Here is a 17376-nt window from a genome sequence, read left to right on the forward strand (position 1 = left end):
GGCCGCCTCCTGCTCCGAGGGCACACTCACCACAAGAGGGGCCAGAGCAGGGGCTTTCCGTCCTTGTCTCTCCCCAGAGCCGCCTCCGCCAGTGTTCTCCCCAACTGCTCCCCTCGTGAAGGGTTCACTTACATACTGTATGTACCTCTGTGCCTTTGACTTAAAAGGGGTTAATGCCCGTGTTGAGAATGTGTGGTTCAAATGATTTCAAAAAAGAAGGATTTAAAATAAAGGAAGCATAGAGGAAGGACAGACGGGGAGAAGAGAGCATCCATAAGCAGGAACACCATTTTGGAAGAGGATCTGATTGAGAAGGCTTCACGCCCCGCCCCCCAGCCCCCAACCAGGGGAAACCACAACAGGACAAAGCCGCTCCTCACCAGCTGGCTTGAGAGGGGTGCCTGGCCGGCTCCACTGTAATGCAGGGGTCCAGGGAGGCCGCCGCTGTTCGGGGTGCCCACCTCGCCAGAGGGCTGCGCAGAGCCGCTGCTCTCACTGGCCCCAGAGGATGAAGCGCGGCGCCCAGGGGGCAGCGACTTCCCTCCGTTCTCCGTGGGCTGCTGCTTCCGGCCGGGCGCCTCCGAGTCCCGGGAGCGGGTGCACACGTGGCTGCGTGCAGCCCGACCACGCCTCTTCTCCCGCTTCTCCTCCTCTCTGACCCAGAATTCTTCGTCCGTGTCCCCATCCTCACCAGGAAAATGCTTCAGCATCGCGCGGTGGAAGCACCTCTCCAGGTTGTCCGACATCTTGGTGTACTCTGCGGGGGACCGAGGCCTGAGCCCCGCTGGGCAGGCCCCCAGACCTCCGCCCACAAACACGCAACAAGGCAGCCCCGGGCTCAACTGCGCGACTGCCTGGGCTGCAGCGCTTCCTACGTTGTAGGGCTATGGACACGAGACCGGGACAAGAAACCAGAACACGGATTTCTGGCCTCCAGCCTGTGTGGCTGGGACAGTGAGCCCAGTACCCCAAACCAGTAAAAATTGAATTCTTTAAGGCCGAACTGCAAAAACATTAAGTACGAGCACTGAATCTGTCTAGTAAAAAAAAGAAGGCATTGTGAGCTCAAGTTTCAGCACCTGGCGGGACACGGGCTGTGTCATCAGAGGTCTGCTCTGTGATGCAAAGGTGGCTGACGGTGGAGGCTGAGGAGAACCAGAGCCAGGCGGGCGAGGACCTGGGCCATCAGCCACCGCTGCCCCTCTGGTCGTGTGGGACGGGACAGGGCCCGGCACGCCCATCCCACAGCGTTAACACACATTCTCTTTGTGGTCCCCGAGAAAGGTGTGAATCTTTAGAAGGTGTGTTTCTAAAAGAGGAGGCGTGTTACTCTTGGTCCTCCTGGTGCACCACTGTGCGTCCACAGCAAGCCCCTCGTGCACTTACCACTACTTTCCCCGTTGTATTTCCGACAATTCCTGAACATAGTCTTCATGTCAGTCACAAACTCCTCCTTGGTACAGTACAAACCTCCATTCAGTTTCTTCTCCATGCTTGAAATGTCCATGGGGACCTACAACAGGACACGTTAATTACCACATGCTGGAGAACACAGCAACCCGCTGTTCCTGCCAGGCAGAGCAATCACACCATCAGGAGCTGCTCAGAAGCCTGGGGTGCGCCCAGCAACCCTGACCCCTGAGGGGTAGCAGATGAACTGACACACAACAACACAGATCACTAAAGATGCACACACCACAGTCGCATACAGCTGACAAGGCCACCTCTACCTTAATAATCTGGTAATAGTTAGGGGCATACGATTCATCCACTGGTTCCAAAAAGGGCCAGGAATCCTTGTGAGCCTTCACCACGTCCAGAACTGAGGGCCAAAGAGGAGAGCTGGGTTAACACACCGATGTGGGCACACGCTTAACCAGAACGTGGGAGCTGAGCGTGGGAACTGACCTTTGTACATGGCAGTGAAATCATCGTCCAGCTCAAAGCTGTAAATCAGAAAATAAGAAATTAACGGTAACTGAGACCACCTTCTCTCCTCGGTGCTCTTGACGCAACCTGACACACAGCTCTCTTGCACCCAGATTTGGAACAGTCCCAATAAATCTTTGTTAAGGTAAGTCTGTAACACCGAGAACGCTCCTGAAAATACGATGAGGGTGAGGGTCAGCATACTTTAGCGAAAGAGGACTACCATCTTTTTCATCTACAAAAAGATGGTTGGAACTCATTCATGATTCTGTAATGTTCGTGATTTAACAGCACACTCTTTGCCAGGTTTTACTCTACTCTAGTAAGTACTTCTGTGATCTAAAGAATAATAACCCAACAAGTCAGACAGCAGCGGAAGGGGCTCACGAGCACTGGCCACGCCCCCCCGCTCCCCCACACGCCGAGGCAGGCTTGGGGCCGCTCAACACTCACGGGTCTCTCGTCCTCTTCTCTTCCCGCAGCGGGGAGTGAGGGTCCAAGTGGGACAGCTCGGGCGGGAGCGCCTTGCCCTGAGCCAGCAACCAGGCCCTCTCTTCCCTGAGCTTCCTTCTCTTGGCGCGATCTGCATGAACACAAAGCACAGGTGCGTCTGGGGCTCCAGAGGGGCAGACGTCTGTTCTGAGAGAAGGAAACAAATCACCAAACGTTGCCTTCTGCTCCCTTTGAGTCCTCTCTTTGCTAATTCGGATGGTGCTAGAGATGCAATGCTTTGTGGACCCACTTCCTCTTAGTCTTACCAAGTTCAGGTCGGGGGGTGAGGGAGGAAGGCGGCCCTGGACGGGGACGGGGAAGACCAAGAGAGAAGGAAAGCAGAAGTACAGGGACAGGGAAAAGCAGAGCGCTGACTGAGGGTCACCCTCTCTGACAACCCCAAGCCCTTCCTAACTTTCCAGCAAGAAGACAACATCTCCTTTTTAGGACCAGACCTCAACCCAAACGCACCCAGGACGGTACAAGCCCATCGCAGCTCTCGCACCAGCTGTCCCTGCTCGGCGGCCACCCTACCCGTGGCAGCCGGCGCACCCTCGCCAGTGCAGGAGGAGGGCTCCTGCGAGTGAGGGAAGAAGCCAGCTGGACGGGCCAGGTGCTGGAAGAGGGAGGGCGTCTTCTGGCTCCCAGCTGCTGCCACAAGGAACACACTTGACACTGCACTGCTGGCCTGCCCGGCCCTCGTGCCAGCAGGGCGGAAGAGAGGCAAGGAATGCAGAACACCATCAGAAGGCAAGACCCAGCGAAGGAGAGAGAGGCCCGGGAAGGGGCCCGGTGGCAGCACGACACAGCCCTGAACCTGCAGACAGCGTGCTCTCACCAAGCTCCCTCTGTTCCTACTTCATGCTCATTTATAAATAAACTTTTGAGTGTAAGAGAATCTGTATCTGCTCTAATTAATCAGAGGCACTTTGCTATAAACAACTTTCAAAACTGATTTTTAACTAAGAGAATGATTTCAAGCTTAAAGTATAACTAAATTAACGTACATCCTCATACCAAATAACATTAGGACTCTGATTCTTTGCATCGTAAGAACCACCCTTTCGAGAGACGCGCCTTCCCAAGCACGGGTGAGCCCTCCAGGGTCCACGGCAGGGACCTGCCAGGTGCTCTGTGGAGCCTTTAAAGGCTCAGAGCTACTCCTTCACAAGTGATGCGAGCTACCTCACTCTCACATCGAGGGGTAAATTTTTAGCATTTTTTCTAACCTGATACATATGACGTGGAATTCTGATGTTTCTGTTTGCCTCTGAATGATTGGAATGACACAACGTATTTTCATGTTTATTATTCTCTTCTGTGAATACCCTACTTATATACTTTGCCTTTTTTTCCCTGTGGGTTGTTGGATTTCTAACTGATTTGGAGAAGTTCTTTTAAATAATGTGGAGGAGAAGTCTTTGTTAAAACTATCTTCTTCCATAACTGATTGGTCTTTTAACTTTGTTTAAGGTGTTTTAGTCATTTGTAAATTTTAAACAATTAATGTCATCAAATATATCAATCTCCTTCCCTTGCAGTTTGTGCTTTTGTTACTTAAATTCTTTCCGTCCCAGCATCTTAAACACCCTCACCTATGTTTTCTTCAAAAAGCTTTTGGCCTTTAGTCTATCAGGCGGCAATGGTGCTGGCAGCGCCTGGTGAGGAACCAGGTCTGTTCCTGGCTGTCCACTGCCAGGTCTCACTACCCATCTCCACGCCAGTAACACTCTCCCACATTCACGGCAGCTTTTATTCTGTTATCTGGTAGAATGAGTGTCTGGAACATATCAATTTTTAAAATTATCTTGGCTACTTGGCCCTCTGCTCTTCTGTACGAATTTCAGGAACATAAAATGATTTATTTAATATTTAACATCAAATACTGAGTCAAGGTCAAACTTACCCACTTGTTCAATACTTTTAAGTTGGTTTGTTCAAATCAAATCCAAAAAGGTCCAGACAATGCATTTGGTTGGCATGTCTCTTAAATTTAGTGGAATGTGTAACAGTGTCCTCTCCAATTTATCTGATGGAGAAATTGGGTCATTTTGTCTTGGTAGTATTTCCCACGTTCCCGATTTAGCAAGTGGCATTCTCATCACAGTGTTAATGTGCCCTGTGGTAGTTCTATTGAGGGCCTTTGACCAGACAAACGGGTGTGTTTCTTGGCAATGTTATGACACAGGTGATGCTTGTACTTCCTTTTTCATCACCTCAGCAGACACAATACATGGCTACCTTTTCTTCTGTGGTGTTAAATTCCATTCGTGTTTACCTGATCCTTCCGTTATAAAGTTCCTATACCTAAAGATCAAACACAGTTCCAAGATAGAAGTAAACTGTAGAGAAAATTATTTGTGTGATTGTTTTCTCAATAATTCCAAGGTATATACCTAGTACTACGTGTAAATATATATGGAACAGAAGTTAATTCAACACATGTAATTGGATGCTTTAGGGCCGAGCAAAAACTACAGCACGTAGGGCAGGTAGCAAACTACTTTTGTTAAACACACACTCTCTCTCTCTCTCTCTCGCTCGCTCTCTCTCTCTCTCTCTCTCTCTCGCTCTCTCTCTCGCTCTCTCTCTCTCTCGCTCTCTCTCTTTCTGTAAAGGGCCCTGGAGGCCATACACAGCCCTGCATGGCCTCCAGGGCCCTTTACAGAAAGTTACCTGACCCTTACTTCAGGGCATTAGGACTCAGCAGTCTCCTGGAAGCTTGGTTGAGGAAAGCTTTGTCTAGATCCACTGTTTAATTACTTGTAACTCTAATACTAGTATTTCTGCTACATTTATTGACCGAATTCTTCTTTTCTCATCAATTATTTTCATATTCAAAATAAAACATAAAGAGGAAACAAAATGTTTCATCCTTCGATTTTTACCACTGTTTAAAACTTTTATTCTATTCATTTAAACTAAACAGACAGACCAACATAACCCAGTTCTCTCAATTCCCCACCAACACTCTGCCTCCCGTGACCAACAATCTGTTCTATCTAATGAGCTTTTTTCTTTAGAGATTACACATATAAAAGGGCTCATACTGTGCTTGTCTTTCTCTGACTTACTTCTCTTAGCATAATGCCCTCTAGGCCCACTCATGTTGTGGCAGATGGCAGGATTTCATGCTTTTTTTTTAAATTGCTAAACATTACTCCATTGTGTGTGCACCAACTCTTCTTTATCCATCTAGTGATGGGCACTTAGGTGGCTTCCATATCTTGACTATTATACATCTTGCTATGAACATGGGTGTACATGTATCTTTTATTATAATTAGTTTTTGTTTTCTTCAGATAAATACCCAGAAATGGAATTCCTGGATCATATGGTAGTTCTATTTTTTGTTTTTTGAGACATCTCCACAGTGGCTGCACCAACTTACATTCCCACCAACAGTGCATGAGGTTTTGCTCTAATCCACATCCTCGCCAACACTGGTTATCTCTTGTCTTTTTGATACTAGCCATTCTGACAGGTATGATGTGGTATCTCATTGTGGTTTTGATTTGACATTGAGCATCTTTTCTATGTCTTCTTGGGAAAAAATGCCTATTCAGGTCCTCCTTTTTTTAAAAAATAAATTTGTTTGTTTATTTATTGGCTGCGTTCGGTCTTCATTGCTGCACACGGGCTTTCTCTAGTTGCGGTGAGCAGGGGCTACTCTTCGTTGTGGTGCACGGACTTCTCATTGCCATGGTTTCTCCTGTTGCAGAGCACAGGCTCTAGGCACATGGGCTTCAGTAGTTGTGGCACGTGGGCTCAGTAGTTGTGGCTCGTGGGCTCTAGAACACAGGCTCAATAGTTGTGGCGCATGGGCTTACTTGTTCCGTGGCAAGTGGGATCTTCCCAGACCAGGGATCAAACTCGTGTCCCCTGCATTGGCAGGTGGATTCGTAACCGCTGCGCCACAAGGGAAGTCCCAAGGTCCTCCATTTTTTAATCGAATTGTTTGGGGTTTGGTGGTTTTCTTTGTTTTTTGGGGGTTTTTTTGCTATTGACTTGTGTAAGTTCTTTACCTGTTTTGGGTATTAAGACTTTATTAGGTATATGATTTGCAAATATCTTCCCCCAGTCAGTAGGTTGTCTTTTCATTGTGTATAGTTTCCTTTGCTGTGCAGAAGCTATTTCGTTTGCTGTAGGCCCACTTGTTTCTTTCTGCTTTTGTGGCTTTTGCCTTTGTAGTAAGATCCAAAAAACCATCGCCAAGACAGATGTCAAGGAGCTTACTGCCTATGTTTTCTTCCAGGAGTTTTATGGTTTCAGGTGTTACATTCAAGTCTGTATGTCATTTTGAGTTAATTTTTGTGTATGGGGTGAAGCAGTGGTCCAATTTTTTTATTTTTTATTTTTGGTTGCACCAGGTCTTAGTTGCAGCCAGTGGGCTCCTTAGTTGTGGCATGTGAACTCTCAGTTGCAGCATGCATGTGGGATCTAGAATTCCCTGACCAGGGATCGATCCTGTGTTCCCTGTGTTGCAAGGCAGATTCTTAACCACTGCATCACCAGGGAAGCCCCAGTGGTCCAGTTTTTCCAAAAACATTTATTGAAGAGACTGTCATTTCTGCATTGTATATTCCTGGACTGGTCCTGGACTTTTGTTTGTAGGAAGGTTTTCTTGATGACTAATTCAATCTCCTTACTAGTAATTATCTGTTATGATTTTCTATTTCATCGTGATTCAGTCTTGGTAAGTTGTATGTTTCTAGGAATTTATCCATTTCTTCTAGGTTGTCCAGTTTGTTGGCAATGTTAACTGTTCTCAGGAGTCTCATATGATCCTTTGTATCTCTATGGCACCAGTTGTAGTATCTAGTGTTCACTTATGATTTTATTTATTGGAGTCCTCTTTTTTCTTGTGAGTCTAGCTAAAGGTCTGTCAGTTTTGTTCATCTTTTCAAAGAATCACCTCTTGGTTTCATTGATCTTTTCTAATTCTTTTTAGTTTCCGTTTCATTTATTTTTGCCATGATCTTTATTTCCTTCCTTCTAACTGTGGGCTTTTTATGTTCTTCTTTAACTGGTTCCTTGAGGTGTAAAGTTGGTTTGTGTATTTGAGACTTTACTTTTTTCTTGAGGTAGGCATTTATCAAAACATTCTTCTTAGAACTGTTTTTGCCGCATAATTTTTGGTATCTTACATTTTCATTTTTGTCTTAAGGTATTTTGATTCTCTTTTGGATATTCTTTTACCCATTGGTTGTTCAGGAGCACACTGTTTAATCTCCCCATGTTTGTGAATTTAATCTCCCGATGTTGTGAGTTTTCTTCATGTTATTAATTTCTAGTTTCATACCAGTGTGCATGGAAAATATTTTGATCCTATTAAATGTATTAAGATTTTTTGGTGGCTTAATGTTTCATCTATCTTGGAAAATGTTCCACGTGCACTTGAAAAGAATGTGGATCCTGTTGCTTCGAAATGGAAATATCTGTTAAGTCCATGTCTATCTGGTCTAACATATAACTTAAGGTTTGTGTTTCCTTATTGATTTTCTGTCTAGATAATCTGTCCATTGATGTCAGTGGGGTATTAAAGTCCCCCACTATTATTGTTTTGCTGTCTATCTCTCCCTACAAGTCTGTTAATATTTGCTTTATATATTTACATACTCCTCTGCTGGGTGTACAAATATTGACAAATGTTGTATCTTCTTGAAGACTGACCCCTTTTTCATTATGTAAAGCCCCTCTCTATCTCTTACTACAGTCTTCTTTTTTTTTTTTTTTTTTTTTTTTTTTGCAGTATGTGGGCCTCTCACTGTTGTGGCCTCTCCCATTGCGGAGCACAGGCTCTGGATGCACAGGCCCAGCGGCCATGGCTCACGGGCCCAGCTGCTCCGCGGCATGTGGGATCTTCCCAGACCGGGGCACGAACCCATTTCCCCTGCATCGGCAGGCGGACTCTCAACCACTGCGCCACCAGGGAAGCCCTACAGTCTTCATTTTGAAGTTTATTCTGTCTTATATATGGACAGCTACTCCAGATTTTCTTGTGGTTTCCATTTGCATAGGTATCTTTTTCCATCACTTCACTTTAGTCTGTGTATGTCCTTACATTTAAAGTGAGTTTCTTGTAGGCAGCACATAGATGGGTCTTGTTTTTTCTTTATCCATTCAGCCACTCTGTGTCTTTTGATAGGAGAATTTAGTCCATTTACATTTAAAGTAACTATTGGTAGGTATGTACTTATCGCCATTCTGCTGCTTTCTGGCTGCTTTTGTAGTTTGTTTCTTTCTTCTCTTGCTCCCTTCCTTTGTGGTTTGGTAACTTTTTTTTAGTGATATGCTTATACTCATTTCCCTTTATCATGTATTTACTGTAGGTTTTTGCGTTGTGGTTACCATGAAGCTTACATATAATAACTTACATCTATTACAGTCTATTTTAAGTTGTAACAACTTAAATTCAACCCCATTCTAAGCTCATCATTTTTACTCCCCACTCCCATGTTTTATACTTTTGATGTCATGTTTCACATCTTTTTATCTTGTTTACCCTTTAATTATTATAATCATATTGTTACTACTTGTCTTTTAACCTTCATACTAGCTTTATAGGCAATTAATCCACCACCTTTATTATGTATTTACTTTTCCAGTGAGATTTATCCTTTCATATGTGTCCCTGTTACTAATAAGTGCCCTTTCTTTTTAATTTAACAAAGTTCTTTCAACATTTCTTACAAGTGGTGATGAACTCCTACACTTTTGCTTAAATGCAAAGCTCTTAATGTCTCTAATCTGAACGATGTCTTTACCAGGGAGAGAATTCTTGGTTATAAGTTTTTCCTTCACCACTTTGACTATATCACGCCTACAAAGTTTTGCTGAAAAATCTGTTCTCCTTCTTATGGGGAAAGAGGGTGGGGGTTCCTTTGTATGTGACAAGTTGTTTTTCTCTCCTTGTCTTTAACTTTGGACAACTGAGCTATAATGTGCCTTGGTGTGGGTCTCTTTGAGTTCTTGGATGTCTGTTTCCTTCCCAAAGGACAGGAAGTTTTCAACCATCGAGTCTCTGCCTGAACCCCTCATTTTGGTTATTGTATTCTTCAGCTCTGAGACTTCTCTTTGGCACTTTTAAATACTTTCCTTCTGTGTTGAAGTTCTCACATGTTCGTGCATTCTCTTCCCCAGTTTGGTGAGCATCTTTATGACCATTACTTTAGCTCTTTATCAAGTAAATTAGTTCTGTCTCATTAAGGCTTTTTTCTGAGGTTGTAATCTATTCTTTCATTTGGAACATATTCCTCTGTTTCTTCATTTTGCTGGACTCTGTGTTGATTTCTGGGCAGAAAAGGAAACAACTGCCTCTCCCAGTCTTGAAGGTGGGGCCTCATGTACGAGATGAGCCTTTTTGTTCAGCTCTTCCCAGCTCGTGGTATCTCAAACCGCTGTGCTTGTCCAGGCAGCCTGATGTACTTTAGTGGCTCCCAGTAGTTGAGGGTGTGCCAAGACTTGTCAGTGTCCCAAAGGGGAGGGTCTCAGCACCCAGATTCAGACTGACTGGACACTTTCCTCTAAAGTTCACAAACATAAAGGGCTGTGAGCAACTGCAAGCCTGAGTCCCACTGGCCACCAGAGCCAGGGAACTGCAGTGACCCCTGAGTGGCAGTCACAGACAAGTGTATAAACTCTCTTTTGGGGGCCCAACTCGGGGAAAGTGGGAGACGGCAGGCACCCACAGCCTCCAGCCTATGAGAGCAGCTCTGCACGCCCAATCTAAGCCTGCCCCTCAGGCTGACGCTCCAGGACAAGCAGGGTGGCCTCCATCACATGAGAGCATGGAGTGTGCCAGCCTGTCCCAAACCGGCCCTCCGCTCACCACAGTCCCGTGGGACCCAGGAATACAAGCCCCTTTGGCCACCAGAGCCAGGCAGTCAAGGGGTGAACCATGGGTGGCAGATGCACCTAAAGCCTCCCTCCAAGACACCTGGGCTCTGGAGGGCCTGCCCTCTGACGTCTCTGTAAAGGATTCGGGGGCCCCTAGATGCAGGCTTAATTACAAACCTACCCCTCAGGCCGCAGCCATGGTGATCAGCTAATAAGTCTCCACCAGAAAGACTGAGCTCCTGGTCTATAGTCTTTTGCTGTGCCCTGGGGGTGAAGAACCTGCTGTATAAAATAAATAAAATTTAAAAAAAAAGAAAAAGGGAATCCTTCTGATGTTTCCCTATTAAGTAGAATGTTTGCTTACATTTAAGAAAATAGATATTGGTTAAGGAAGTTCCCTTCTAAGTTTTCAGAGGAAACCAGAAAAGAACACAGGAGCCACCAGAAGCTGGAAGAGGCACAGGAGGGTGTGACCCCAGAGTCTCACTAACACCCAGATTTCAGACTTCCAGCCTCTAGAGCTGTGAGACACTTACTTTCTGCTGTTTTAAACCACCTAGTTGTGGTAATTTGTTATGGAAGCCCTAGGAAACTAAAACAAAATCCAATCCCATTTCCTCCTGAACCCTACCTGCTGCTCCCGAGAAGTCTGCTCTCTCTGTACAGAACATCCTCTTTTCCCACCTGGCAATGGGCCGTGTGCCCCATGCTGCGGCCCCCGGGTCTGTGTTCTGTCCAGTTCATCTCTCATCTCTCCACCAGTCCTATCCAGGATCTCCTCTGCCCCATCACCTGAGCCTTCCATCTCACAGCCGTGGACAGACACACCCTGGAGCTCCAGACTGTGACCCGTGAGTCAATTATCAAGCGGTTTCCCCACTCTCTGCCGGCTTGATATTCCGCCACAGGGAGCACTGCAGGGGACGGGAGATGGCGGGGAGTGGGGGGGATGGATTTCTTCCCCCCTGGGTGCTCTTCAACAGCCCGCCAGCTTGCCCCTCCTTAGGAAGACGTCCATCATCGGGAAGGCACAGCTGGCAGTCCCAGAGCCGGGCTGGCACCTGCCCTGAGACTAAGGTCCAGCTTGCAGGCCCCTCCTCACCTGCGGGTCTGATGACCCCAACCCTTCTCTTTATTCCCCTGCCTCAGACCCTTTCAGCTTTTGTATTTCTCTAACTTGCATTAAAACAAAGACCCACGTGAAATTCTCCACTGAAGCATCTCTGTGACCGCACACTGAACGATGGACCAGAGGCGACTTCTCCTGCCACGTCCACCCTCTTTATCTCCGTGATGCATTCTGCACAAGCCCCACGCAGCCCTTCCAGTGTGATTCTCTCCTCAGGTCTAACTAAGCGTTAGAAGCCCAGTTATCAAGTTATTATTCCAATTACCATATTTACATTTCTAGAAGTTCTTTCAATATTTGTTTCCTTTGAATCTGCCTGTACTTTCCTCAAGGTTATTTCTTCCTGATGTTTCCAATTTCTTCTTTTTTATACCTGGTAATGCTAAATATGTTTCTACTTTGCCTGCGGCACCCGCCAACCCACTGCTCACAGCAGTGCTTCCTCACGTCCACTCCTCTTCAGCACGGGTTTGTCCATGGTCATCCTGCCTGGGTCAGAGATTCCCCAGACGGACTGCTCCACACCCACAATTCGATCTGACAGTCTGTTTCACTAACTTACCGCTGTTTTGAATCCCCCTAAAAGCAGCTTCTGATAATTTTCCTTACTTGGTTATGATTTCAAAAATGTTCTTAAAAAGGGTATTTACACAATATCAGACCAAGTATTATATCGAATAACAAATAGAATCTCCACATAATTGAGGCAAGAAGAATTTTTAGGTTTCGCATCAACCACACTGAGAACAAGGAAGTCTCAATGTCCCCTTCCATATGGGCTCATTTCACTTAGCATGAGTATTAGTCAGAATCCAGTCTTGTAACATCCTTTTTATACAAAGACAATCCTAATAAATAGCAGTATATTTATTTGGCCTTTTCCTTTTCTTTTTGCTTTTTAAGAATTTTAGTGAGAAATATAAAAATGTACCTTTTTAACCATTTTAAGTGTATGATTCAGTAGCATTAGGTACCTTCACAGTGTTGTACAACCATTACCGTTATCTACCTCCAAAACAAAACAGAACGAAACCAAACTCGCAGATACAGAGAACACAAAGAAGGGGAGCCAGGGTGGGTGAAATGGGAGATGGTGTCAAGAGGTGCAAACTACCAGTGACAAAACAAGTCAGTCCTGGGGATGTGATGTACACTGTGGTGACCACAGTCCGTAACACTGGACTGTGTATGTGAAAGCTACTCTCATTAAAAGAAATCAAATTCTTAACTTATTGTGGTGATAATTTTGCAACGTACATAAACGTCAAATTGTGTTTACTCCTGAAAATAAGGGAATGGTATACGCCAATCATACTTCAACTTAGAAAGAAGTCAAATGACAATGATACCTAATAAGAATTCCACTGAAAATTACAGAACTCTATTGAAAAATATAAAGAAATAAAAGTATAGTTACTATTTTGAGGAATTTAAATCTAGCACTGGAAATAAATTATGCAAAATCTCAACCTATGATATACCACCAAATGTGGCACAGGCTACATTAGTAGATTAAATGCACTAAGCGTTCTAGAATGAAGAAACGATCAAGGTCAGAATAGGGTTAGCCTACTAAGAATCAGAAGGCAGGGCTTCCCTGGTGGCGCAGTGGTTAAGAATCCGCCTGGTAATGTAGGGGACACGGGTTCGAGCCCTGGTGCAGGAAGATCCCACATGCTGCAGAGCAACTAAGCCCGTGCACCACAACTACTGAGCCTGCACTCTAGAGCCCACGAGCCACAACTACCGAAGCCCGCGCACCTAGACCCCGTGTTCCTCAACAAGAGAAGCCACCAAAATGCGAAGCCCAGGCACCGCAACAAAGAGTAGGCCCTGTTCGCCACAACTAGAGAAAGCCCGCGCACAGCAACGAAGATACAACGCAGCCAAAAATGAATAAACAAATAAAATAAAAAAGAAAAGAATCAGAAGGCAATACCCTAGGAATGAGAGGGGAAATCACATGATAAGGCCAGAATCCTTTAAATTTTACAGCCAAAATGTGTTTAAAATTTGCATGTTAACACTGCATTAAAAAGCCAAATCTGGGACTTTCCCAGTGGTCCAGTGGTTAGGACTCGGCGCTTCCACTGCCAGGGCCCAGGTTCGATCCCAGGTCAGTGAACTAAGATCCTATAAGCCATGCAGTGTGGCTGGGGGCGGGGGGAGCCAAATCTGTGTTATGCTATTTTATTTAAACTTTTAAAAAGTTCAATTGGACTTCCCTGGTGGGAAGAACCCGCCTGCCAATGCAGGGGACATGGATGCAAGCCCTGGACCGGGAAGATCCCACATGCCTTGGAGCAACTAAGCCCATGTGCCACAACTTCTGAGCCCACATGCCACAACAACTGAAGCCCACGCACCCAGAGCCTGTGCTCCGCAACAAGAGAAGCCACCGCAATGAGAAGCCCGCCCACCACAATAAAGAGTAGCCCCTGCTCATCACAACTAGAGAAAGCCCACGCACAGCAACGAAGACCCAACGTAGCCAAAAATAAATAAATTTTAAAAATAAATAAAAAGTTCAATACATTTACTTAAAATACTGGTCTGTATTTAAGAAAGCCAAAATGCTCTGCTATCCAGTGATTTATCAAGTTCAGCTTATAAACACCACTGCATCTAACATATGTGCCTTAAGTACAAAGGTTAGAAACCCCGCACGCCCACGCACTCCGGGGCAGGGCGAGGCTTTTCTTAAGTACATCTCCTCTGTGTGTAAGGTTATTTCTGTGAGAGTCACCTTTTTTCAATTCCACACGGGACTGTGGCGGAGCCGAGAGTGAAGGCAGGGATGGAAGGACCCCAGGACGGCAAGGGCAAGGGCACGGGTACTGCGGGGCTGGCCCCGAGCCAGCCAGACGGCAGGGCTCCCAGGACACCCCCCACCCAACCCGGACAGCCCTGCTGCCAGAGCCCTGGGCAGAGCCCTCCTACCTTCCACGGCCTTGACCCTTTCCTCCAGCTCCCGTTTCCTCTCCTCCTTCAGCAGCTGCTCCTGCTCCTTCTTCTGCACCGCCAGGAGGATCTGGCGCTCCTCTTCCTCCTCCCTGCGCTTCTGTTTTTCTATCCTGCTGAGCACAGGGGTCTCCTGCGAGGGGCCAAGAAGTTCAGTCAACACACAATAAAGCAACACCACGTCCTTGAGTAAAGATTCCACGTTTTCTATTCAGCGTATAGTGTCACACAGCTGGGTGGCTTACAACCTAGCTACAAGTTCATCTTCTCATCTGTACAATCAATGAATGGATGCAGACACACACTCACATTAAGACACAGTGGGGATCAGAACAGGTAAAGGCTTGGGCCCGATGACTGACCTAAATTTGTAGTCTTTGGGAGATAATCTGGAGAGTAGACCGGAGCAGAGAGGAGACACCACTCTTAGATTTAATCTTTGATAAAACTGGTATCTTAAAAAGCATCTTCGGGCTTCCCTGGTGGCGCAGTGGATGAGAGTCCACCTGCCGATGCAGGGGATACGGGTTCGTGCCCCGGTCCGGGAAGATCCCACATGCCGCGGAGCGGCTGGGCCCGTGAGCCATGGCCGCTGGGCCTGTGCATCCGGAGCCTGTGCTCCGCAACGGGAGAGGCCACAGCAGTGAGAGGTCCGCGTACCGCCCCCCAAAAAAAGCACCTTCATCTAAATAACTATGAGAAGGATAAGCTAGCACAATTTCAATAATGTGCACGCCTTCGGAACTCCTAACTTTTGTACTTTTCTTTACTAATCAAACAGTAAATAAAATGGAGGGTTCGGTGGGAAGGGCCACCATTTTGCCTTAAGATACAGAAAAGAGATGAAGGTGACAGCACAGAAATGCACTGCGTCCCTCAGACTGGCAAGCTTTCCCCTTGTTTTTCAACCCAAACAGCATTAAAATATAATGATTTCAGGTGGTTAGTGCGAATGTGATTGCCTAAAAAATTAAGGAAAGAAAAGGAAAACAGGACCATTACCATCATAATTTCTGAAAGTTTTACTCTGGACATTTCCAACATAGCTAGTTCTGAGCCATTCTGTAGCCCAGAACACTCAAACTAGGACTGAAATCGTTATTTTCCATTTCTTCCCTTGACTTCTGTGCTGATGTGTAAGGCAGAACTTTTTCTTTTTTAAAATTGAAGAGGTAATAATTGTTGCCTGCAACAGAGAACACCTGTAAGTTGCACAGACACAGAAAAATGAATCAGGTGTCTACAAAGGGAAAATGCCAGTTACCCTTACAGAAAAGATAATGATTATCCCACGTTAGGTAAAACTAAATCAGGAATATGACTTTTTCTTAACAGATCTTTTCAGTAGGAAGAAGACCTAATAAGAATCTTCTATGCTAGATATCTGTATTCTATGGAGATTACACAAGTGGTCTTAACGTGGGGGAAAAAAAAGATGACAGCCGACTGCCATCTATACAAAGTCATAAAACACTGAAACCACTCTCGTTGAAATTTTCTACTTTTTTTTTTATGGTCCTTAAAACTTGTTTCGATTGTCATTTGACTCATAATTAGGAAAGCGGTCTTGCCTAGATAGTAGACCTTCTGAAAGTCAAAGGTTTTACTGTTCAAATTCTGAGCCTGACTTTAAAAAAGGTGGCTACTTGACAAGGTAAAAATATGAACTGAGTAAGAGAAGAGAGATGAAAATGAAAAAAATGTTAACCATTATTACTGCACACATGATACGGTAGTCAGCCACCCAAACAGAATTAAACAAAGTTCCCTAAAATCTTTCTCCTGTAACTAGAATGGGCAGTGTACACGAGCTAGATGTCCTTTGTGACACTGGGCTGCAGCTGGCATTGCACACAGACAAGCCTCCTAAGGCTGGGGAAGCACCTTCCCTTGCACTGCCCCCAGCTCCACAGGTCCCTAATTATTCCAACTTTGGGGCAACATCTTTACCTAGTTGAGAAGTTATAGTGGAGCTACTGTTAACAAAGCAAAAGCAAACCAGAAAAATGCGCCTTTACTCTTTTCAGTTGTACAGTGATTCCAAGCAGACGCCCCTAAGATGTCAACTGATAGGGTGGCAGAAAGGCAGGGGATAGAGGAACACAAGCCTCGCCAAACGAATTATTTCATTCAAAGAAAAGTGCACTGCTTTCTACACTTCAGACCCAATGAAAAAGCAGAGAAAAACAAGCACATATAATAACCACTAGTTATTTACTGCATACAATGATGACAGCAATGTGTGTGTCCTGCCCCTGCCTAACAAAGGACGGCATGAGAAGTGCTCTCCCTTCAGCCAGAACAAAGACATACTAGAGAGGATCAGCATCTCAGTGAGGACTGAGGACACAGCCCAAGGACTGGTCACCAAAGAGTCACCTGGTCAGCAAACAAGAGAGGCACTGCACGCGTGAAGACAACGGAAGGAGGGGAAAAGGGGAAGATAGGTAATTACGTACATCCTAAGAATATCTACACAATTTTTTCAGCAAAGACAACGACGTACTATTCTTAACATGGGAAGATGTCTTACAAAGCAGTTAACAGTAGCCCCCACCAAAAAAATGAAACATGAATACAAAATTCACAGAAGTAGATAAAACACATCCATGATCATAAGGAAAAGCAAAACAGCCTCTTCACTTATAAAACTGTAAAAGATGACAAAAGTAACACGTCTGCAAAGACATGGTAACATGGACGCCCTCAATGAGCTGGGGACACAGATCTTCTGGAGGACAAGATGGACACACATATCAGGAACCCTGAACAGAGTAATTGCACTGCTGTGACTTTATCTTAAAAGTGAGACAGCGAAGCAAAATATTTCTGAGTACATTAAAGTCAACATTTAAAACAGTGAAAAACTGTAAATATCCTAAATGTTTAAAAATAGGTAAAATTACATAATAACTATGCAATCATTAAAAATTGTTTTTTCTGAGGAATATTTAATGAAATATGAAAAGGCACCTTGATGTTAAATGAAAAACACAGGTCACAAGGCAACAGTCAGTGTGATCCCA

General features: G+C 45.3%; 1 protein-coding gene across 1 annotated transcript in view; it reads right to left on the minus strand.

Annotated features, from left to right (window-relative positions):
• Positions 1-17376, minus strand: part of LOC132499268 (chromatin remodeling regulator CECR2) — a 160470-nt gene that overhangs the window by 16679 nt on the left and 126415 nt on the right. Inside the window, exons 8-13 of the mRNA XM_060113759.1 lie at positions 14330-14483; positions 2383-2512; positions 1909-1946; positions 1731-1822; positions 1387-1513; positions 381-757 (exon numbers count right to left, since the gene is read on the minus strand). Of these exons, the coding sequence (XP_059969742.1) occupies positions 381-757; positions 1387-1513; positions 1731-1822; positions 1909-1946; positions 2383-2512; positions 14330-14483 (918 nt within the window). The remainder of the gene's footprint in view (positions 1-380; positions 758-1386; positions 1514-1730; positions 1823-1908; positions 1947-2382; positions 2513-14329; positions 14484-17376) is intronic.

The sequence above is a fragment of the Mesoplodon densirostris genome, chromosome 11 (genome assembly GCF_025265405.1).
Source record: "Mesoplodon densirostris isolate mMesDen1 chromosome 11, mMesDen1 primary haplotype, whole genome shotgun sequence".
NCBI classification, from domain to species: domain Eukaryota; kingdom Metazoa; phylum Chordata; class Mammalia; order Artiodactyla; family Ziphiidae; genus Mesoplodon; species Mesoplodon densirostris.